A 23,665-nucleotide genomic window follows, 5' to 3' on the forward strand; every position below is an offset into this window, starting at 1 on the left:
CACAGTTATATATATTGAATACATAAATTTTTAGCCCTTGTAACATTGCTTTTTATTTATGGATATTGTTCACAAAAGCATAGAATAAACCAAAGAAGAATGGATTTATGTAAAGATATAAAGACTAAATGTTTTTAACAATTAAGTCGAATTAAAATCTACACACTCATTTTGGAACTGTATGGCTTTTATCTTAATATTATGCACAGTTTTTGAAGCATGCTTGGGTCTTAGATAGCAGCATAAACCTAGAACAGAAAAGAAAAAAAAAAATCCTATGCTAAAGCACATCCAAGATTTTTTTGTTTGTTTGTTTGTGAAAATGTATGAAAGATAAAATGTAAAAACTAAACCTATTTATATAATGAATGTGGAGATGGGTTACAGTGAAAACACACCCAGATACATATATATTTATACACAAAGTCAGACGAGATAGTCAGCCAACCCTCCCTGTGATAGCCAACCTTGCTAGCAAAGCAGTCTTAGTAACAGTCAAAATACAGAGATCTGCTAACTGAACACTGCTGCAGTAACAAAAGTGTCTTTAGCAGGGTTAAGTTATATTATTCCAGATTGCATGTCATGGACCTTGCCAAATACTGTCCAAATTCACAATTTCAAAATTCACCATTACATAAATCGCCCCCCTAACCCCTGTAAAAAATAAATAAATAAAAAAAATAAAAAATTAGGGCTTGTTATTCATTCATTAGCCAGCCTACTATTGTAAACACTGTACAAAAACACATTTGGTAATTACTGAAAAGCAAAAGCAAATTGAATTTTTGTTCTTCATATACCTAAAGAACACATTACTCTTTTAGTACCAGACTATCAGGCCTTGTTCACATTACCAGCCTAAAATTACTCAGATTTGATTTGTTTTCCCCCCTTAATCCCAATACGAGATCTGATCATTTAAGGGCTACACAAATGTAATAGTCATGTGACTTGAATGAGAATGGGCAGATCGTGCTAAAACACCTTAAGCAAGCCATCTGTCTGGCTTTCTAGCTTCTTCTGGACCGCAACAAAATCAGCCAACAAACTGCATGTCCTCTCCAGAGCAGAACTCCAAGCATGTTTTTGCTAAAGTCACATCCATTGTTTGAAATGAATCAGCGGTCACACAACTATGATTTTTAACATGGTGCATGCTGTTTTAGATGACAGACGCATCCACTTTAAAATCAGATAAAAATAATTTGTGACTATGACTGTGAACCGTCATGACATGCAAATTTGATCTGACCAAAAATAATCTGAATTGAATAAAGTGGCTTGTAATGTGAATGTAGCCTCAGAGCCATATCCTTCATTAACATTTAGCTAATTATAGTCAGGACATGTAGTTCCTGCCACTACACAATCCAACTACATCTAACAAATTATTTATTTGATTTATTTTTTAATTCAACACGTTGAATTTTTGTTTTGGTAAATGATTTTTACACTTAATACACAAACAGAATGAAACGGCTGTTTAAAATCATAAAAGAATGTTGATGTTATTCTTGCAAGCACTTAAATTTAATAACAGCTGCTTATAAATTCAGGTGCTGCAAAAAAACCTGTGATGTTTAGCCCGTGGTGAAAACAGTGGGTTAAAAAAGCAAACAGAAACGTTTCAGCAAATGAGATTGAAAGTGTATTTAAGCGTTAGATACCATGACAATCATGATTTTCATAAAACAATGAGTTCATGGCTGTGGGGAAAAACATAAGCACAATAAATTCACAAATACCTATACGAAAAAAGGAAAAAGAACTAACATTTACAAAAAAAAAAAATAATAATAATAAAATCATTTATAGTCAGACATCTATGCGTGAAGTACGCATGCACAATTTTTGTCCACTCAGATGACAAGTTAGCTTCACGCCACAGTCAGAAGACAAAACTGAACATTTTACAAATGTAACTAGAATTAAACAGTTGCTATGCAACAGTCACTATGGGCTTTAGGACTTGCTGTGGAAGTGTGTTTCCCCTCACATTTCCCTTCCACTTCAAGGGAGAGCCTCAACATGCCATTTTATCTGGGTAATATGTGAACTGAAGACACAACAAAGAGGAAAAAACATGTCTTTTGAATGACCCAGTAAAGTAAATCAATGTAAGACTAAGTAACCAAGTAGATTCTCATGGAGAGCATGAATGTACTTGTATAAGGGCACAGTGATGTGTAAAAGATAGATTTATTGACACTTACAGAACTTAAACTGAATATTGTCTGTAAAATTGAGATGACCAGGGAAGGGCAAGCTGCAGATGCATTGGATGCATGTTTTTGAAAAAATAATTAATCTCTTACTTGTCTGATATGAACATTTTTCCTCCCATTATGAATACCATCATAAATAACTGGTTTACTAACAAATAAAAAAATAACAATGAAATAATGAAAAAAAAACAATTCAAATTTCCCCCAAGAAATATTAAACTTCTGCATGGTTTAAAAAAACAAAAAAAAAAAATCATGTAAAGAACATATATCTTTAGCTTTTGCTTTTTTTCCCTGCACATCACCTGTAATACTAAGGACATACAGAAGCGATCCTTCTCCAACAGCGAGACTCAGATTTGAACTTATGTTAGGTAACTCAATTACAGTATAACAAAAGATTAAAGTCATTACTTAACCCCCTCTGCCATCCAGACTAACAACCAAGTTAGGCAATGTCTAAAACATTAGACATACAGCACTTACACACAAAGATAAATGATGTGCTCCTTGAAGATATGGAGTAAACGAGGAGAAAAGATGAGAAATAAAAGAAGTCAAAATATTTGGGCAAAAAAAAAAAAAGATATAGATCAATGGCAGGTATTTATTACATATGAAAATAATAATAATATTAATTACCCTGTGTAAAAGTTATTCTATATAATGAAATAGCAATGAGCGTTTCAGAAAATATTCTGAAAGTAGGGCTGATTTAGCACTTATTATTTTTTTAATTATTTAAATCTTTTTCTTAAGGAAAGACTTGTCATAACATTCTTTCGGGAAAACCGTTTTTAAACTACTCTCTGTAAGAAGTGAAATTTTTAAATGTAATGGAACAAGTGAGAATCTGGTCACTGTACTTCAGATCATAATCAGCAGCAATGGCTATTTCGATTCATTTACAAGTTTTTTAATCATAGTTACAGATTATTTTTATACAAGTTTGTATTTTAAACAAGATCCCTTAATATTTAATTACCTAGAATATGATGGAAACTATTTAGGTATTTAGTAGTTGCCCTACCGTGTGGAATAATCACAGATCACCCCCTCTTAAACACCCATTCATACATTCACAGTTAGACACGTCACAGTAGGGAGGCAGGAAGCGGCACTGATCTGGGCCATGTGCTTTCCCATGATGCATTGCAGTTTGGTCAGGACATCAGGTGAGAATTGAGGGCAAAGGTGCTGTTTGACCTGTTTCTCATCAGTGATGGCGATCACACATAACCCTTTTAAGAAGGGCAACGTGTGAACGATACACTATGGAACGCTGACACTTCCACACTCACACTCACACACACATACATACATCACTGGCAGGTTACCTACAGTTTGCCCCACCTGGTCCAGGTATGTTTTGTTTGTAAGGACCATATCTAAGTCATTTCTGTCACTGATGCCACGGTGCCTGTTGCAGATTAGTTTCTAGTTGTTGGTGAAGTTAGAGGCAATGGCGGTTGTTGCTATGACATCTCTCGGTCTTTGTACCACTCCACAAACTCGTCCAACAAAACCGGCCCTAAAATAGAAAACAGTATTTCATATAGCAATACATGCAAAATAGAATAACCAGGGCTTTCTCCAAAACATGTGAAGAAAGAGCATATTTTAAACTGCTTAACATACTGCATCCCAGGATGGTGCTACACACTCAGAGCCTCTTCCACCTACATGAACTCACAACAGCTTGTGTCACTGTGATTGAAAGGGAGAAGAGTGCAAGCTATCCCTCCCACCCACAGAGCACAGTCTTGGCTCCTGTCCACAGATGTCTGTGGGATCATTGGGATTCAAACTCATGGTCTCTCAAAGGTAAGGTGAATGCTTTGTGGGGCACACTACAGTATGTATGTACGTACGTCTGTATGTATGTACTTACAAGCCCCATCCTCATCATAGTTGCTGAGATCCAAGTTAATGGTCCTACTGAACTCTAGAACATTGCACCATTGGTCTTTATTTACTACTTTATACTTGGATTGCTGCAACAAAAGAGAAAAACAGAATCAGATTTTTAAACATAAAACTCATGATTAGTGATCAGTACTGTATCTATAAGATTACATTTATATCAAAAACACGATCAGCATGTGAAATGTAAGTCATTTAAAATAGCCATACTGTAAAAAAAAAAAAAAAAAAAATATATATATATATATATATATATATATATATATATATATATATATATATATAGCAGAATACAAGTACATATGGATTAAAACAGCACCTCTAGAAATTGGTTAAACACAGGAAATAGTGGCCATGTTTTCCCAAGTAGAAGTCCAAGCATGCACTTGGCAGTGTTTAAATCTAAACTCCTCTGATCCTTCTCCTGCAAAATGCACATACACAGGGAGGCCAAATGTTAGAAGTTATACCATAAGTTTTAAATCAACCAGTATACATCGATCAGCCATTACATTACAACATTATGCCCGTTATCTTGTAGGTTACTCTTGTGCTGCCTAGATTGCTCTGGCCCCTTGGGGCATGATTCCACAAGACCTCGGGTGTGTGCTGTGGTGTCTGGTACCAGGACGTTGGCAGTGGATTCTTTGGGTGCTGTGGGTTGAGGGTTGGGGCCTCCGTACATCGGACTTGTTTGTCCAGCACATTCCATGAGTGCTAAATAAGCTTGGGACCTGGAGAGTTTGAAGGCCGTGTCAGCAGTTTTAAGCTTTAAAGGCTGGTTTGAAAGCAGGGTCAACAGTCTTAGACACTTTGCCTGCTGATCTACGTGCATGGTGGGCTGCGGGGTAATGGGTGTTTTGGCACCAAAACATTGTGGACAGCATTTCCCTGCTCGATCTATTATGCATCTTCATGATCGGACCCGATATGCTAGCATTTTGTCCTCACAAGCTTAGGTGAGCCTTAGGTGCCCATGATCATGTCACCAGTTACTGGTATATAATTGATGATAATCAACGATAATGTGTTAATGTTATGGCTAATCAGTATAGGCTTTGTTCATGGACTACTTAAATTTATGCACTTTTTTAGTAAAATGTTAATGATACTCTTGGTAAAGCTGAACAAGTTTCACCAGTTAACAAGAAAGTTTAAGTAGCTACACAGTTTAGTCACAGGGACCATAAGAATGTAAACAGCCCATATTATAGACGGATAATCCAGATACATGAAAGGTCAGTCAAAAGTAGCTTTATGCTTGTTCTAGAACACTGCAAGATGGGGGGAAATGAATGAATAAGGGGGTAAGTAAAGGGTAAAATTTTTATTTGCTTACCCGGGCAAAGTCAAATGCGTATCTGTAAATGAGCTTAAAACTCGTGGCATCATTGAGGATCGACCTCAGGTAGTCTAGAGAGTTCCTGAGTTTTTCAGTTGAATCACATCTGAGAAAAGGCAGGAATGAAAGACACATCGTAAGACAGCGACAGAGAAGTAGTATAGTGCAACCTTGGATTGCAAGTACCTTAGTCTTTTTAGCCTTAGTGTTTTGCAAGACGAGCAAAATTTTTACATAAATTTTAACTTGTTAAATGAGCGCAGTCTTGATATACATTGCTTTGTCTCCCAAGTGTTACGTGATCTTAACTGAGCCAATGATTCCTCTCTCGCGCTGTGGTGTTGTGGGTAATCGTTTCCCATGCTCAGTCTCAGTGTGCGTGCATAACTCGTATAGTCAACGTGTGTCCTGTTTACTATTACATTGTAACCACGAGCGTTTGCACTTAAAGGATTTTTTTAAAAATTATGTGTCCAAGTGAAAGTATATGAAGTTGATAAACAAGTACAATGAAACTAATTATGATCGCAATCCAAGCTTTAACAGTACTGTAGTTGGTTAAGTTTTCTGAACAGGAAAAACCATCATAGAGCATTACAGTGCTAAAAGCAGAGTTTCCAAAACTAGGGGACAATTAAATTACAAATAGGGTCATGAGAGAAACTTAATTCAATGCACCATCTCATTTTTTGTTTGATTAATTTAATTTTATTTGTTTTACATATAAATACTAATATTAGAAATATTTCAAATAGACTGTGTGCTAATATTTTATATGGGTATTTGTAGTCACATTCAGAAAAGCAAGAATAAAACCAACACTAACACATGCTATTTTAGTGCTTTTCACTACCCTGACACTTTAACAAGAAAATGGACAAATTTGCCCATACATTTTACAATAAACAAACTTTGCACCTCAAATCATCTGCACAACTCTAAATTGTTACTGAGTAATAACACTAACTAGAACTCGCAAATCAAGAATTAGAATTAGAAGGCTGTTAAACCTTTTTATGTTTTAGCCTGTAAAACTCTTTTTTTTTTTTTTTAACTTGTCTTTCGGATTTTCTAAATAAGTAAATCCATTTGGATGTACACTCAGTGTTTTTGACTCGAGTCATAGCTCATGACAACAGTCACCACGACGACAAGACAGAGCTCATTACTGTGTTTATAATCACTGTGTGGAAAATCGCTAACCATTTTACAGCCTGACACAGAAATCTGAAAGACAAGCATGTTTTGGGTCCGAGGTGCCTCCTACTGCAGTGGTTCTCAACTCTGATCCTGAAAGACCTCTTGTCAATGCAGAAAAGGCTATCAGGTGTGCTTAGAGCTGAGAAGTAGTAAAGTAAAATAGGTCATTCAGGGTTCCTCCAGCACCAGGGCAAAGAAGCACTCACTGGTCTTTCGAACACAACCAAAATGTTTAAACCATGTTCAACAATTTTTTTTAAATGTTACAGTCATCAGACATTATAAATCTAGGTCATCAAGGATTAGTGTGGCAGAATATTAATGTTGCCCATTTGGATGGACCTTGGGAACTCCTGACATAAAGATGTCTTAATGCTACATAATGTATTTTTCAGCATATATATTAGCGGAGGTTTTGCTACAACAAAACCACCCTGGGCTTAGAGGTTTCACTGCAAAAAAATGACATCTTAGCAGGTGAAAATATCTTTAAAAACAAACCAAATAGAAGATTATTAAGCTTATTTCTGACCAAATGTTACTTAAATTTAAATTCTTGTTCATTGCCAGATAATTTTGCTACTTTTAGGAATTTATTTCTCATAAGAAACAAAAATATCTGCCAATAGAACAAGAACTTTTAGTACCATTTGACTAGAAATGAGCTTAATGATCTTACATTTGATTTGTTGTAAAATTATTGTAAGAAATTGGATAGTTTCAATAAACTTTCACTTGCCCAAGATGTCATTTCTGCAGCACTGTCTAGCATTTTTACAAAACTCATGTATTCCATAAGGAAAGGTAGGGAAAATAAAACACTTGATACATTTTCAATGTTAAGTCAGTTACCAAACATTAGAAGCACAATGATGTTACAGGTTAAGTAACAGGTTAGGCAAAAATCAACATTCTTACTGAAGTGATCCCATTCCTTTAAGCCATTCCTGCAGGGTGAAGTAGCCCATACTCTGGGCATTTAGTTTCCAAGCCAATACCAGCATCACCACCTGCAGACACATACATAAACAGACTTCATCATCTAAAGTTGTTTTATATGTATTTTTTTTTTTTTTTTATAAATTGGAAGTTACCAAAAAAATGTCTGTAGTCATAAGTATAATAGTGAAAGAGTGAGGTCATTTTATTACAGAAATGCGTCTATGGGCCTCATTTATGAAGCTGGCAACAACAGATCCTGAAATAGATTAGCCAAAAGACAATTTTATCACAATACCTATATAGCATTACGTTATGGATAAGAGACTGATCTGGTGTATCCCAAGCTGCAGTGGGTCACATCATGGTCATCAGGCTTCCTATGATAAGTGCCAGAATAGCAGGAAGTTTCTTTATATATACACACAGGTGAAACTCGAAAAATTTAAATATAGTGCAAAAGGTCATTTATTTCAATAATGCAACTTAAAAAGTGAAACTAATATATAAGATAGACTCATTACATGCAAAGCAAGATAGTTTAAGCCTATAATCTCAATGCAAATCGAATCAACACCTAGGTATTGTGATAATATTGTATTGGCTGGCCCCTGGTCATTGCCATCCATCAATCCATCATCTATAGAGCTTTTCCTGTGTAGAGTCAAAGAGGGCCTGGAGCCTGCCCCAGGAGCTTAATGCATTACACGGGGTACACACTGGTTGAAGCACAAGTTAACATACATTCAAACATACACAATGAGCAATTTGGAAACATCACCGGCCTTCACCATGTCTTTCGTTTGTGGGAGGAAACTGGAGTAACCAGAGGACAAAGGAAACCCATCAAACATGGGAAATAAATGCAAACTCTATGCACACAGACTGGAGGTGTGATTTGAACTCCCAATCATGGAAGTGCTGGTCAGAATGTGAACAAGCTGCAATGATTCAGGCCATTATAATGCTGTGCAACACTTTATTAGAGCCAGCATTACGTTATGGATAAGAGACTGATCTGGTGTATCCAAAGCTGCAGTGGTCACATCGCCTAGTGTACGATCATCAGGCTTCCTATAATAAGTGCCAGAACAGCAGGAAGTTTCTTATATATATATATATATATATATATATATATATATATATATATATATAAATATACATATACACACACACACAGGTGAAACTTGAAAAATTAGAATATCGTGCAAAAGTTCATTTATTTCAGTAATGCAACTTAAAATGTGAAACTAATATATAAGATAGGATAGACTCGTTACATGCAAAGCAAGATAGTTCAAGCTGTGATTTTTCATAATTGAGATGATCATGGCTTAAAGCTCATGAAAACCCCAAATCCACAATCTAGAATATTGTGAAAAGGTTCAATATTCTAGGCTCAAAGTGTCCCACTTTAATCAGCTAATTAAGCCATAACACCTGCAAAGGGTTCCTGAGCCTTTAAATGGTCTCTCAGTCTTGTTCAGCACAAAGCACAATCATGGCAAAGACTGCTGACCTGACAGTTGTGCAGAAAAACATCATTACCATCCTCCATAAGGAGGGAAAGCCTCAAAAGGTAATTGCAAAAGAAGTTGAATGTTCCCAAAGTGCTGTATCAAAGCACATTAATAGAAAGTTATGTAAAAGGGAAAAATGTGAAAAAAAGGTGCACAAGCAGCAGGGATGACCGCAGCCAGGAGAGGATTTTCAGGAAAAGGCCATTTAGAAGTGTTGGGGACTTTCACAAGAAGTGGACTGAGGCTGGAGTCAGTGCATCAAGAGCCACCACACACAGACGGATCCTGGACATGGGCTTCAAATGTCCTAAAGATTAAAGAAATAAAACTGGTCTGTTGCAGTGATGAAAAGTCCTCTTTTCTGATGAGAGCAACTTTTGCATTTTATTTGAAAACAAAGGACCCAGAGTCTGGAGGAAGAATTGAGAGGCACACACTGCAAGATGCTTGAAGTCCAGTGTGAAGTTTCCACAGTCTGTGTTGATTTGGAGAGCCATGTCATCTGCTGGTGTTTGTTCACTGTGCTTCATTAAGTCCAGGGTCAACATCCCCAGCCTTTATGGGGATGGTGACCTTATTTTCCACCAAAACCTGATTCAATGACTGTGGGATTACTGTGCTTGATTGGCCAGCAAACTCGCCTGACCTGAACTAGTTCTTTCTATATTGTGAGTTTTTTTATGAGCTCCTGAATGAGTGGTCTTTGAACTCTTTGAGTAATTTTTTTAGGCTGGCCAATGCAGGGAAGGTTCACTACTGTTCAAACTTTTCTTCATTTGTGGATTCTGGCCTTAGGAGTCCCAAGGCCTTATAATTGGTAACCATTCCGAAACTGATATATGTGAATTACTTTGTTTCTCATCTGTTTTTGAATTTATTTAGATCATGTTGCTTTTTTTATATCTTTCAAAGATTTTCGAAATTTTTTCAAGTTATTTCTTGATTCAGCAGGTCTTACCGTAATCAGGCCTGGGTGTGGCAAGTGAAATTAAACTTTTTCACAATTAAACTAAAGATTTAGTTTTATTTATTAGGGGAAACAAATCTGTCCAAACCTGCCTGTAGGGAACAAAAAATAATCATAAATGTGATTATTCATGTTTAATTTCAAACATTTTGTATTTGTTTGATGATCTGATTCATTTAGGTGTGACAAATATGCAAAAACATTAAAACTGATGATCATATTCAACTTGGCTTTCTTGTCCCTTTAAAACCAGACATATTTAGAACCATTTATTTTGCTTTTTTAGCTTCAAATCTTGAACATGATTCAATCATAATATTAGTGACACAGAAAAAAAAAGATATAATACCTGTATTGCATGAAAGATTTACCTGCGTACTCATAAAATCACTCCAGACATCTCTTCCTGGAGAAAGTTTTAGCTTTATGGGGATGCTAACTTTATTTTTCAGCAGGACTTGGCACCTGCCCACACTGCCAAAAGCACCAAAACGTGGTTCAACGATTATGGGATTACTGTGCTTGATTAAGGCAGTAATTGCTGCAAAACGGGCCCAAACCAAGTACGGAGTACATATGCATACTTATACTTTTCAGAGGTTCGATATATTCTATGTACAATCCCTGTTTTATTTATTGCATCTAATTTTCTGTGATTGTGGATTTGGGGTTTTCATGAGCTGTATGCCATAATCATCTCAATTATGACAAATCATGGCTTGAACTATCTTTGCATGTAATGAGTCTCTCATATATTAGTTTCACCTTTTGCATTACTGAAATAAATAAACTTTCGCACAATATTTAAATTTTTCGAGTTTCACCTATAAGGTGTCATGGACAATTTCCACTCATCTTGCTGTTAGGGCACTCTCTCATCAAGTTGATTACCATGATTGAAGACCATCATATGCTTCCTCTGAGTCACGTGAATCCAGTCTAACACATTTTTTTAAACTGCTGCTCACACAGCGTTGGGGAGCGATGTAACGCACTGGGGAAAGCACTATCTATCTCTTGTATGAGCTCACATACTTCACTAGGATTGACGTGAGAGTATGAGCATGCCTACTAGTAAATAAAGCCTAATGACAGTTTTTCCTATAGTAAATAAAACACATTTACAAAATTTAATGATGTAACCATATAACTAACACCACTCTAAATATATAAATGAATACTGAAATTACCATAGGACATGCATAAATACACAACTATAAAAAGCTGAAGTAGTGCCTGCATTCTGCACACAAATGATTTATTAGAATTTGCAGTGCTTTACATTCTCAGGTTCCACTCCAATATCTTCACAGAACTTCTCCATGCCTTCTGGTCCAACCACATCATCACAACCTGACAAAACATGCATACAGTAAAACAGATATATAGAGTAACAGTTTTACATTTTACAGTTATAGTGCGGTGAAAAAGTATTTGTCCCTTCTGGGTTTTTTTGTTAGTTTTTTTTGCACATTTGTCACTTTTAAATGATTCAGATAATCAAACAAATTTTAATATTACACAAAGATAACCTGAGTAAATACAAAAACGCAGTTTTAAAATTGAGTTCTTTTTTTTCTTCTAAATGACTTCTAAAAAACGAATTGCCCCTAAATCTAAAAACTTGTTGCTGCTAAGGGTGGCACAACAACTGCAGTCAAGCATTTGTGATAGCTGGCAATTAGTCTCTCATATATCGCTGTGAAGGGTTTTCAAGCAAGAATAGCCTGTTTAAGGATCTCAATTGGATTTAAGTCCGGACATTGACTAGGCAACTCTCACTCTCACTCACTCATCGCCTATACTGCTTTATCCTGTATTCAGGGTCGCGGGGACCTGGAGCCTATCCCAGGAGGCTTAGGGCACAAGACGGCGTACACCCTGGACAGGGTGCCAATCCATTTCAGGGCACACACACATACATACACACACTCACATGCTTTTTTACACACTACGGGCAATCTGGGAATGCCAATTAGCCTAACCTACATGTCTTTGGACTGTGGGAGGAAACTGGAGTACCCGGAGGAAACCCACCAAGCACGGGGAAAACATGCAAACTCCATGCACACAGAGACAGGAATCGAGCCTGGCCTGGAATCAAACCCGGACCCTGGAGGTGCAAGGCGATAGTGTTAACCACTACACCACCGTGCCACCTCTAGGCAACTCCAAAACCTAAATTTTTTTTTTTTTTGAGCCATTCAGAGGTGGACTTGCTGTTTCGGATCATTGTCCTGCTGCATAAACAAATTGAGCTTGAGGTTACAAACTAATGGCCAGACTTTCCTCTTCAGGATTTTCAGGTAGAGCGCAGAATTCATAGGTCCACCAATTATGGTGGTGTCCAGGTCCTGAAGCTGCAAAGACCATCACATTTTAACCAACATGTCTGACTGCTGGTATGATGTTTTTTTTTATAAAATGTTGTTAGTCTTATGCTGAGACCAAGATGTAACAGGATACACACCTTTCAAGAAGTTCAACTTTTGCCTCATCAGTTTACAGAAAATTTGCCCAGAAGTCTTGGGGAATAACCTAGATGTTTTTTGGAAAATGTAACACAAGCCATTGTTTTCTTTTTGGTCAGCATTGACTTTAGCCTTGGAAATCTACCATTGATGCCATTTTTGCTTATTGTTGAAGGCCTGCAGTTCTTGCTATATTGTTCTGGGTTCTTTTATGAGATCCTGGATGAGTGGTCTTTGAACTCTTCAAAAAAAAAAATTCCACTGTTCTAAATTTTCTTCATTTGTGGATTCTGGCTGCCACCAGCAAGAATCCACTTTTTCAAGTGATTTCTTGATTCAACAGATCTTACAGTAATCAGTCCTGGGTGTAGCAAGTGAAATTGAAATCAGATTTCCAAAAAATGTATCATGATTTAAAAACTGCATTTTGTATTTACTTGGGTTATCTTGGTGTAACCTGAGTAAATACAAAATGCAGTTTTTAAATCATGATTTCAGTTATTAAGTGGAAACAAACCAGTCCAAACCTGCCTGTAGGAAACAAAAAAGAATCATAAATGAACTGTGATTCATGAGTATTTATGTGATTATTCATGTTTAATATTAAAATTATTATAAATTGTTTATTCGTTTGATGATCTGGTTAATTTAAGTGTGACAAATATGCAAAAACATTAAAACCAATGATCATATTCAACTTGGCTTTCTTGTGCCTTTAAAACCATTTTAGAACCATTTATTTAGCTTTTCTAGCTTCAAATCTTGAACATGTTTCAATCATAACATTAGTGACACAGTAAAAGAAAGACATAATATTGCATGAAAGATTTACCTGCGTACTCATAAAACCACTCCAGACATCTCTTACTGGAGAAAGTTTCAGCTTCCTGGATGTGGGATGACTCCTGTCTTCTGTAGACACTGAAAAAACAATACAGAGTAGACTATTGACTATATTGCATTGATTTTATGTTGTAGACCATATTACTGTAAACATAATTAAATTAACAATTTTCAAACTAAAATATATAATAATTTAAATTAGAGTAACAATAACTGTGCTGATCATTTGAAAACTGCCAAAACAATAAATGTATATCAATAATAATAATAATAATAATAATAACAACTTCAACTCATTACACTCTTGCTTAGACCTTAAAAGTACTTCACCTATCCAGCTAATGTGCTCATAGATTGGGCTCTTATAAAATTTTATTTATTTTTCATCTTAATATCCAATCAACAATCATGCCAATTTAATCATCTGCAGTAACTTTATCAGGCTACACAAAGTCCTTGAAGCAACAGATTTAAAGATGGATAAGCCATCAGACTGCAAGTGTTGACCACTTTTTATCCTACTTCAGGAAGATATTTCAACATGCAGTAGTATTAGTGGTAGTAAAGAACATGGAGTTCAAATACTGAGATCTATTCTACACGTTAGTGGTCATTTTTACCGTTTTGGTTTCCACCTATGGTCTCCAAACAGGAAACATGCACCGGTTTGTGTTAAAGACAGTAAGAGGGGACACACTACATAACTGTTTATACATACACTGCACACAGTGTGTTGGCCAGTCCATGTGTGAAAGTGATTCCTTGTGATCCCAGACAAAGTCTTTCACAAGTACAGTATTGTATTGTGAGTCCTGGAATATGTCTGCCATCAGGGAGGAAAACTCCATAGCTGTGGTAACCTGGTCATTCAGTACATTCATATCGTCAGCTGACATTTTATTGCACATAATGTTGTGGAGTCTAAACCAACTGAGGCAATCCCAGATCATAACTTTACCTCCAGAGGCTTGTACAGTGGTCACTATACATGATAAGTACATCACTTCATGCGTTTTCCTTCTTTCCCTAACACCCACTCATCATCAGGCCACATGACCTTTTTCCATTACTCCATAAAGTATGTAACTTCCATTACTTATTATTTTGTGAGCTTGTCTATGTTTTTTTCCTAACCACATTTCTCCCGTTTAAGTGATCAGAAATATTGGACCACCTTCCTGACAATCGTTTCTGACTATCCAGGTGTGCCCAGTTAGGTCGACCGTTTAAACAATTAGTCACTCTAAATGTCTACTCGTAGATTTGTTCATTAGTTCATTCATTTGTTGTTAAAAAAAAGGATAAACCATATGAAACTCAGTGACATCAAAAGCAGGGATAAAAAATACCTTAATGAAACGTTCAAGCGGTAACACAAAAGTTCTGGAACTCAGAAAAACGTCAACCAAAGTGATGGTAAGGCCAGAGTAAGAAAGGATCAGCTAATAAAAAAGGCACAAGCTTATCAATCAAGCATGGTGGAGATAATATCCAAGTGCTTGGGGTTATTGCTTCTGGAATAATACAGAATACATACAGATCATTATTGATGATGGAACTGCATATGATGGAGCATCAGAATGAACTCGTACTTCTACAGGAACATTCTGCTTGCTGATTTACAGAGAACTGCATCCAATACAATTTGGAGGATAATCAAGCATCGAGATAAAACTCACTGCCAACACAGCAAAGGACTTCATCAGGAGGTACAGGAGGATTGTTTTAGACTGGCCAAGTCAATCACCAGACCTTAACACCAATTAAGCAGCGTCTGACCTCCTGAAGAGAAGACTAAAAGGGGAACCCATCCAAACCTACCAACTGGGTAATTTTGATATTAATACAAAGATTTTTGAGTCTTTCAAGGAGGACTTGTCTACCTGTGTACCAAACATGCTACTTCTAAGAAGAAAACTAGACTAATGCACATCTCTGATTTCTAATAAAGAACTATAGAAGAACTTGCTTATAAGGGAAAAGTATGATGAAGCCGACATGAGACGACAGATAATCCCTAAGAGTCACATACTTGTGCATCACGGGGAGGTGACATGACGAGGATTTCTGTACTTTTCTCCATCTCAGTTTTTGTATATAAAATGTGACTAAGGATTGTTAGATAATTTTCTTAATTGATTTGACTGTAAAGTGAATATCGAATGCCAGTCTAACTTTCATGTGGCGAGTAAACACCTGTAGCTAGGATTAGCTCTAAGATAAAAAAAATACACGGCTGAGTAGGAAATTCCTCTCTGTAGCTTAATTCCATCAGTATTAAACATGGAATATACAGTTGTGTTTAAAATAATAGCAATTTGTTGAAAAAAGTGAGTAAAGCTCCATATCCATATAATAACTTTTCATTTAAATCACACAAATGCATTGGACTCCCTGCACGTTCTATTCTGAATCACAACATGAAGAAAAATGTGCTAGATGTTTTATTAGTTTACAGAAAGTAAAGAAAAACTAATATTAGTCTGTTAAAAAAAATAGCAGTGTCATCATTCATCTTGACAAAGTGATGAATTTACAGTTTAAACAAAAATGCTTGATATCTTTCTTGTGCATCTCTGAACTAATATTTAGTCGTATAACCCTGCATTCTGAGAACTGCTTCACATCTGTGCTGCATGGAGTCAACCAACTTCTGGCACCTTTGAACAGGTATTCCAGCCCAAGAAACAGCATTTTTTTGTCCCAGAAACAGCATTTTTAATGTCAGCCCACAAGTTTTCTATTGGATTAAGGTCTGGGGATCGGACGGGCCACTCCATAACGTTAATCTTGTTGGTCTGGAACCAAGATGCTGCTCGCTTACTGGTGTGTCTGGGGTTGTTGTCTTGTTGAAACACCTATTTCAAGGGCATTTCCTCTTCGGCATAAGGCAACATGACCTCTTTAAGTATTTTGATGTACTCAAATTGATCCATGATCCCTGAAATGTAAAAAATAGGCCCAACACCATAGTATAAGAAGCATCTCCATATCATGATGCTTGTGCCTCCATGCTTCACAGTGTACTGTGGCTTGAATTCAGTGTTTATGGGTCGCCTGACAAACTGTCTGCGGCCTCTAGACCCAAAAAGAACAATCTTGCTTTCATCAGTCCACAAAATATTGCGCCATTTCTCTTTAGACCAGTCAATGTATTCTTTGGCGAGCTGTAACCTCTTCAGCACGTCTTTTGTTTAACAATGGGACTTTGTGGGGGCTTCTTGCTAATAGCTTTCTGGGTTTTTTAAAGCATTTTGATATCATTTAAGCAGGGCAGCCGATCATTTTCTGCACTTCTTTGTATGTTTTCCCATCTCTGATCAACTTTTGAATTAACGTACGCTGAACAATGTCTGGAACGACCCATTTTATTTTCAGAAAGAAATTCACCTTTTTTGCATTTATCCTTGAATTTTTTTTATCCTTGAATTTGTTTAACACCCGGATTATTTCACAAAATAATTTACCTCTCTAATTAAACCCCACACTGCTATTATTTTGAACACGCCTATTTCAATTAATGATTCAATTAGACAGAATCAGGTGCATCCAATCATGACTGTTGGGTCTGTTGTTTGCTATTACTCCACTACACCTATAAGTAAAATATTTACCATGAAGAAATATAATTTCTGCCAAAACAACTATTGATCTGTTTACTGATGTTGGACTGCTATTATTTTGAACACTACTGTACAAGCCACTTATCCACACGTGATGAATATGACATTCATTACTTATACATGTAACTGTAAAATACAGCAATCGTATCCTGCACCAATAAGTGCTGAGGAAGGTAGTGGCATGGTAAGTAATCAGAGTAGCAGAAGATTTTCCTCTGAACATACATTCAGCCGTGATCTACCTCAACACAAATAAAGTGCCACCTTGTGTTGTTTCTTGGTATTACACTGTAGCCACATTACTAAGACTGTTACAGAATATTGCACATGGTATTAAATAAAAAAAATATTCAAGGTTCTCTGAAGGTGTGGTCAAACTTCTATAAATACTAAAGAGAAGAGAGAAAAAAGGAAAACATGCGGCGGTACTGCAACTTACTGTTTTTACTACCATAAAACATTTTACATTTTTACACTACATTTTAGGCATTCGGCAGATGCCCTTAAATAGAGCAAAATTTTAACTCACTACACCGGAGGAGTTGAGGGTTAAGGGCCTTACTTAAGGGCCCAACAGAAGCAACTTGGTGGTCATGGGATTTGAACCTGGGACCTTCTGAACTGTAGTTTAGTGATTACTAACCCTTCCCTAAACCTGACCCAGAAGAAGCAGAAGAAATTCATGAACAATTTTAAAGAGGTTGATTAAAAAAAAATAATATTAAAAAAATACAGGAACCAGCCACCATTCCAATACTTTTGGAGAGGATGATTTAAGTATTCACTTAAACAGCAAATATTTACAACCTAAATGGAGAATGATTTCTCTATATTTTTTCAACATCTGATAAGACTGATGCATGCCTAGTTTCTGTGCATTGAACTGTGTACCTAATGTATGAGTTATTTTGATATTGAATCATGCAAACTATTTAGTTGACAAAGTATTATGACTCTATGCAACAGCAGTGTGAACTTTAATTGGCAGATTAATAGATTGCTATGCCAGACAGACGGATTGAATATGGCTTAATGATTCAGTGAATAAACAGATGATGAGATGATTAGAAAATGATGAAGTTGTGAGATGTACTTGTCCTGACGACTCTTCTTTGCAGACAGGTCATCTCCTGCAGCGGGCCTCCTCTTTTTCCTCGGGGGCATGGCTTTGGAGCAGCAGCCTGAGAACACCACACACATACAAAACCCTCAGTCAGTGGAGTCAATCTCTGTAAGGTAGTTCCGGAGGACAGGAGCTTTATAAAGGGGTTTAATAAACGGAGTACAGATAAGGTTGTTACCTGTGGAGTGAGTGTCCGGGCCAACGTCCTCAGTCAAGTTCTAAGAGAGAGGGGGAGGGGGTGTTGGGGGGGTGAAATCAGCATCATACCCTAGTCCTCTATCTCTGACACACACACAAAATACAAAGCAGCAGAGCCTGTCAAATGCATTAGCATACTGCTGTGCAAGGCAAGTGTGTGCGCGCTTGAGTATGCGTCGGGAAATAAGGAGGCAGTCTCTATTTTTCTTAAGACTCTAACCTTCACAGATGCTGCCTGCTTTCTTTCATTCAAATCTCAGAAAACAAAAAATATAATAACCCATGAGACTGCCTCAATTCATGCCAAAAATAAGATGAGTACATAAACACACACACATTTAGTTTATATGAGCGTCCATGTTTATATTACTGAGCCTAGATTTTTTTTTGACATGGTACACTATGCCTTCAGCAGAATACAAAAAAACTGCAGAATTATGCTATAAAAATAATAAACTTAAAATAAAAAATAAATAACTAACAGCTGGTGATCATTTTTCCCATACTCTTCCAAAACACCTAACTAGTTAGTCACACATACATACAGTACATGCTTGCACATGTTTCTATATGACCAAGAACAATTTCAAAGAACTGGATAAAATAATTTTTGATCAAGAACACAATTATAGATAGAACATCTGGTTCTAAAGCCTGCATCATTTGAAGCCCTTTTTTTCTCTTTGGTGTGTGTGCACAAAGGAGATGAAGTAGAAAGATATCTACCAGCTTGTGCAATGTGTGGTAGATCTTGTGGATGCTGGCCAGTGTGGACAAGTGGGAGTTCAGCTGAAAATCTGTAAAAGAAGCAAACATCAACCAACATGATTCATCCATCACAACACCAGCACGTTTACCAGATTCAGCCTTATTCCTAATTCTGAAGTGGGTCATGTCTTGACGTTCTAGGAGTCAAAGAGTGAGCAGTGGATGCAAAATTTTCCAATCCTGCTGTGTCTAGGTGAACTGTAATCCATGTAACAAACAGTGCATTATTAAGGACTCAATCGGTTAGGTACAACAACTTAAATCTTTTTTTAAACACCCTGAAACTGCTTGCAATTCCCACCCAGTGGAACACAACTACTGTACTGTACATTCTAATAATCTCTTCTGCTATTGTAAAGTTTTGTATCTGCTGTAATCCAAGTCAGGAGTGTCATCTCAGTCTTATTTTTCTTTGTAATGAGCTCCCATGAGTCTTTCAGCTGACCATCACTATGGATGTTCGCTGGAAGATGGATGATATCTCATCCATTTCTACGATGATGTACTAAGTATATCTACTTAAAGCCAGACATTATCAATTTAACACCACACTAATTGCATTTGCATACCTTTCTAAAAAAAAAAAAGGGCCCGTTCTCCATCTTTGAAAACCAAAGTTTATTCTCATTTTACTATACTACAAGGTGTTTAGAAGTACTGATATTTCTGCTTGGGAAAATCATTGTATTTTCCTCAAGAAACAGGAGTTAAATGACAGAAGGGGAGTAGCGCACTGGGGCGTGTCTGAAGAAAAAAAATAATTCTCGACAGGAGGCTAATGCAAACATGGACACGCGGTCCTAGCAGGACGAATTTTCCAGAATAGGCCATTTTTACAAAGATTTTAATGCCATTGTTTATACAACTTATCATATTTTTATAGAATTTGCAGTAAATTTTGTAATACTAAAAATAATATAATTTCATCATAAAGAGCTTACAACGGAGATGTGCAAGTAGTAAATAGACACCTGTATTTTCTTTATAAAATCTATGCTGTTATTATGACCAAGCTATTTCCACAGACATTTCAAATCTTAAGTCGGACTGTCCCAAAGACAAAAGGCTAGGATTCTTGAAATCCCACTTTATGCAACTTTCAGATTTCTAGCTTGATTAAAAAAAAAATAATAAAAAAAAGGGTACATCATCAAGGCTCATCATGGCACCTGGAGGTGCAAGGGTTCAATTCCCACCTTAGATCTGTGTACGTGTTCTCCGAGGTACTTCTGTTTCCTCCCATGCAAATTAGGCTAATTGCTGGTTCCAAATTGTCCGTGGTGCATGTTTGTATGCGTGTTTAATGTGATGGACCGGCACCCTATCCAGGGTCTACCCACCTTGTGCCCAAAGTCTCCTGGGATAAGTAGAATAGAAAATGAATAAATGAAAGTAAAGCATCAGTAAAGTGATGACCCGGTCAAATTGCACCATCCGAAAGATGTCTTTGTGCTGTTTTGAGATCTGGTGATGTTGAAGGACAACCCTCCTTATGCAAGATGTTGCTCTTAGTACTCTTAGTATTAATCATGTAGTAACAGCTAACCCTGACTGGCCCTCTTGAACCCTTGAGCTAAGTTCTTCACCGCCAAGTGCTCAGACATTGAGCTAGCAACACAACCACATAAATTACCTGCCCCAGAAATGACAGCTATACCTCCAGAGTGGGGAATGTCCGTCATGCTGGATGGCATGTGGATGGTCCCTATCCTATGGGAGCCTATTTACTTCCAGCACATTCATGTACACAGGATACCAGCAGTCCTTAAGATTAGGATGTCAGTATGAAGCAGAGAAGGATTAATAAAATTATAGCTACTTATTTATACGTATAATAACAAAGAACCACTATGTGATCATTTGGATGATTTAAGTACACCATGAAGAGGCATCAATTTTTGACCCATATGGTATTTTTCCAGCTTAGATCAGCATAAGAAAACAGGAAACTAATGCACAACCGAAGAACACATCAACACACCAAACATGACACAAACTTAAGATCAGTTTAGGAAGTATGTGGAGAGTGCAGGGGCTTGTGTGTGGGGCCTGTAGATCACATGACGCAGATCGGCGTCTTGGGCCAAGAGGACACCAATTCCCAGAATTCCTGGTGAGTTTTTTTTTATTATTATTATTCCAACACTCTGGTGAAGTGATGAATGCAACGCAGATGCTTATACAAAACGTCATCAAAGCAGACCTAATGATTGCGCTTAGATTTTTGGTTGGCTCGCGGACATACTCTTTCTTTTTTCACTTACACACACAGTTATGCACGACACATAGGCAAGAAATAACATTTTAGCCAACTGCGTCACAATTTTCACCCCCTGTATTTCTACTTGCAAACTGAGTGCCCTGATTATAATGAATGCAGATGTTAGAGTATGTCGTGCAATGATCAGGTCTCGGATTCTAAGATTGTCAGGGGCAGAAAGGATCATTAAACTACAAGTGCATTGTCTGAATATGATCTAATAGCCCAGAAACAAACATGACAAATGCAAGACATGTTTTTTTTTTAACATAAAATCATACATTATAAGCAATGCACATGCAAAATATACAAAAACCCCAATATAGGTCCGATCTCTCATCCGATCTGTGTATTTTTTATAATAAGGGCTTACTTTAACAAAAATGCGTCAAACACCAAAAAAAAAAACACGGCTCAACAAAACAAATCAAAGCATTCTCCCGGCGCAACAAGTTTGCCATCAGCGACCCCGTGTCGAGAGACGTCACTATTAAAATACTAATGTACTTACTTGTCGCATCTGAGTGCATTTTTATCAAACACTCAACTGTATTTGTGTGCAAATTCTGCAGACCGGCCAGGAGGCGGGACGTGCCAGTGTCAGCCACACCCACGAATCTTTCAAATGGACAGCCAATTCCCTAACCACGCCCACACCGCGGTTACGATTGTTTCAAAACCGTGTCAGTCATCTCAGCTGCACCCAAACACATGACACTCGGTCGAGAACTGCTATGATAAGTCAAGTCATGACCAAAGCCCCACCTATTGAAGAAGGCTATAGGAGAAATGTCTTGTCTCGACCAATCAGCCGCGACGGCTTCCTCGTGCAAAGGAGAAAGCCACGCCCTATAGAAGTCCAATCGCCTATTGGATACCGCCCACCCGGAAGCGCTTGTATCGCATTCGTATCATTGGTCAAAGCTTATGCCAATCCGTCAATCGCGCACAGCGATTGGTGGAAATGGGTAGTTTTGTTTACAGTAGGGTGTGAGCGTCCGTTTCGTTCTAAATATTTTTGATAAAGTTATAATCCTGTTGGTTTTGCAATGAAAGTTAAAATGCATCCTACATTTAATAAGAAATTTAATTTGGAAAATAATAATAATAATATATATAAACCCCTAGCAGTTGCCATGGGTACTTTTTCATGAGTGCATATCTCAGTTAAATATTCACTTTCTTTGTTTACTGTTAGCATCACCCGCTATGTCCACCAAACATTAAACATGTCCGACAACAAGACCAAGAAAGATAGCAGATTAAACAAAAATAAAAAAATAAAGAGCTACAGACTTCACCTTGAACTACATGGGCGAAAATGTGATATTACACGCTTCATACCCACATTTCATGTTTTTTTGTTCTCTAGTACCAATCACTAAAATTTATTTTATTACAATCCACAGGTTTAATAAATATATTTTTTAATGATAATCAAGCTGTGTATATTTTGCTGCCTTGGTGACGTCATTCTCTTTATTGTTTATGCATGTTCAAAGAAAACAATTTGATACATGTTTATTAATTTTTCACATAAAATATCACATGTAGGCAGCCATTCCATCATATTGTAGAAGTGCGCACACATACAATTTGGAGACAACAATTATCATACATTTATCTTCTTGAACCCCGGACAGGGTGCCAATCCATCGCAGGGCGGGCGCGCACACACACACTATGACCAATTTAGGAAATGCCAATTAACCTAATCTGCATCTCTTTGGACTGTGGGAGGAAACCGGAGTACCCGGAGGAAACCCAACAGGGTTATAACCAACAGGGTTTATAACAAGCACAGGAAGGACTGGAAATTTCATGCACACAGACCCAAGGCGGGAATCGAACTCTTAGCGCTGGAGGTAAGAGGCCAAAACCCAAAAACATGCATTGTATGCTGATTGGGTGGAAAATTAGCATACAATGCATGTTTTTGGGTTGTGGAAGGAAACCCACAATGCACATGGACAAAAATGCAAACTCCCCCCACAAACAGAAGGAGAGATTTGACTTCGAACCCTGGAGTGGAAAAGCAGCACAGCTAACTTCTGATCTACCATGCCATACCATCCCATCTTAACCCAGTGTAAAACAATTTAAAAAAAATCCCCAGTCCCCAGTCTAATATTGCAATCTGCAACATCATGCTTGTCAAATTATTGATAGATAGCTAACCAAGCAAAGTCTCAGAGGAATTGTGTTGTATATCTCTGGGAGTTCTTCTTACTATAATATTAAATTTCATTGGAAAACAGTA

General features: G+C 37.1%; 1 protein-coding gene across 1 annotated transcript; it reads right to left on the bottom strand.

Annotated features, from left to right (window-relative positions):
• Positions 1-1,628: 1,628 nt before the first annotated feature.
• Positions 1,629-21,997, bottom strand: dcun1d4 (DCN1, defective in cullin neddylation 1, domain containing 4 (S. cerevisiae)). Its single transcript, XM_053489519.1, has 11 exons — positions 21,917-21,997; positions 19,104-19,174; positions 18,358-18,397; positions 18,150-18,237; positions 13,423-13,511; positions 11,402-11,472; positions 7,612-7,703; positions 5,491-5,599; positions 4,471-4,575; positions 4,120-4,222; positions 1,629-3,759 (listed from the first exon to the last, which is right to left on the bottom strand). The coding sequence occupies exons 1-11, from the start codon at positions 21,933-21,935 to the stop codon at positions 3,704-3,706; spliced, it is 843 nt and encodes a 280-aa protein (XP_053345494.1). The 5' UTR covers positions 21,936-21,997; the 3' UTR covers positions 1,629-3,703.
• Between the last annotated feature and the right edge of the window lie 1,668 nt (positions 21,998-23,665).

The sequence above is a fragment of the Clarias gariepinus genome, chromosome 27, assembly GCF_024256425.1.
Source record: "Clarias gariepinus isolate MV-2021 ecotype Netherlands chromosome 27, CGAR_prim_01v2, whole genome shotgun sequence".
NCBI lineage: Eukaryota > Metazoa > Chordata > Actinopteri > Siluriformes > Clariidae > Clarias > Clarias gariepinus.

Bases quoted from the DNA above. Each gene is read 5' to 3' on its own strand.
- dcun1d4 (XM_053489519.1), bottom strand. The intron at 5,600-7,611 runs GTAAGAATGTTG...GCCTTTTCTCAG, and splicing joins AAAGGAATGGGATCACTTCA to ATGTGATTCAACTGAAAAAC. The intron at 4,576-5,490 runs GTAAGCAAATAA...TGCATTTTGCAG, and splicing joins ACGCATTTGACTTTGCCCGG to GAGAAGGATCAGAGGAGTTT.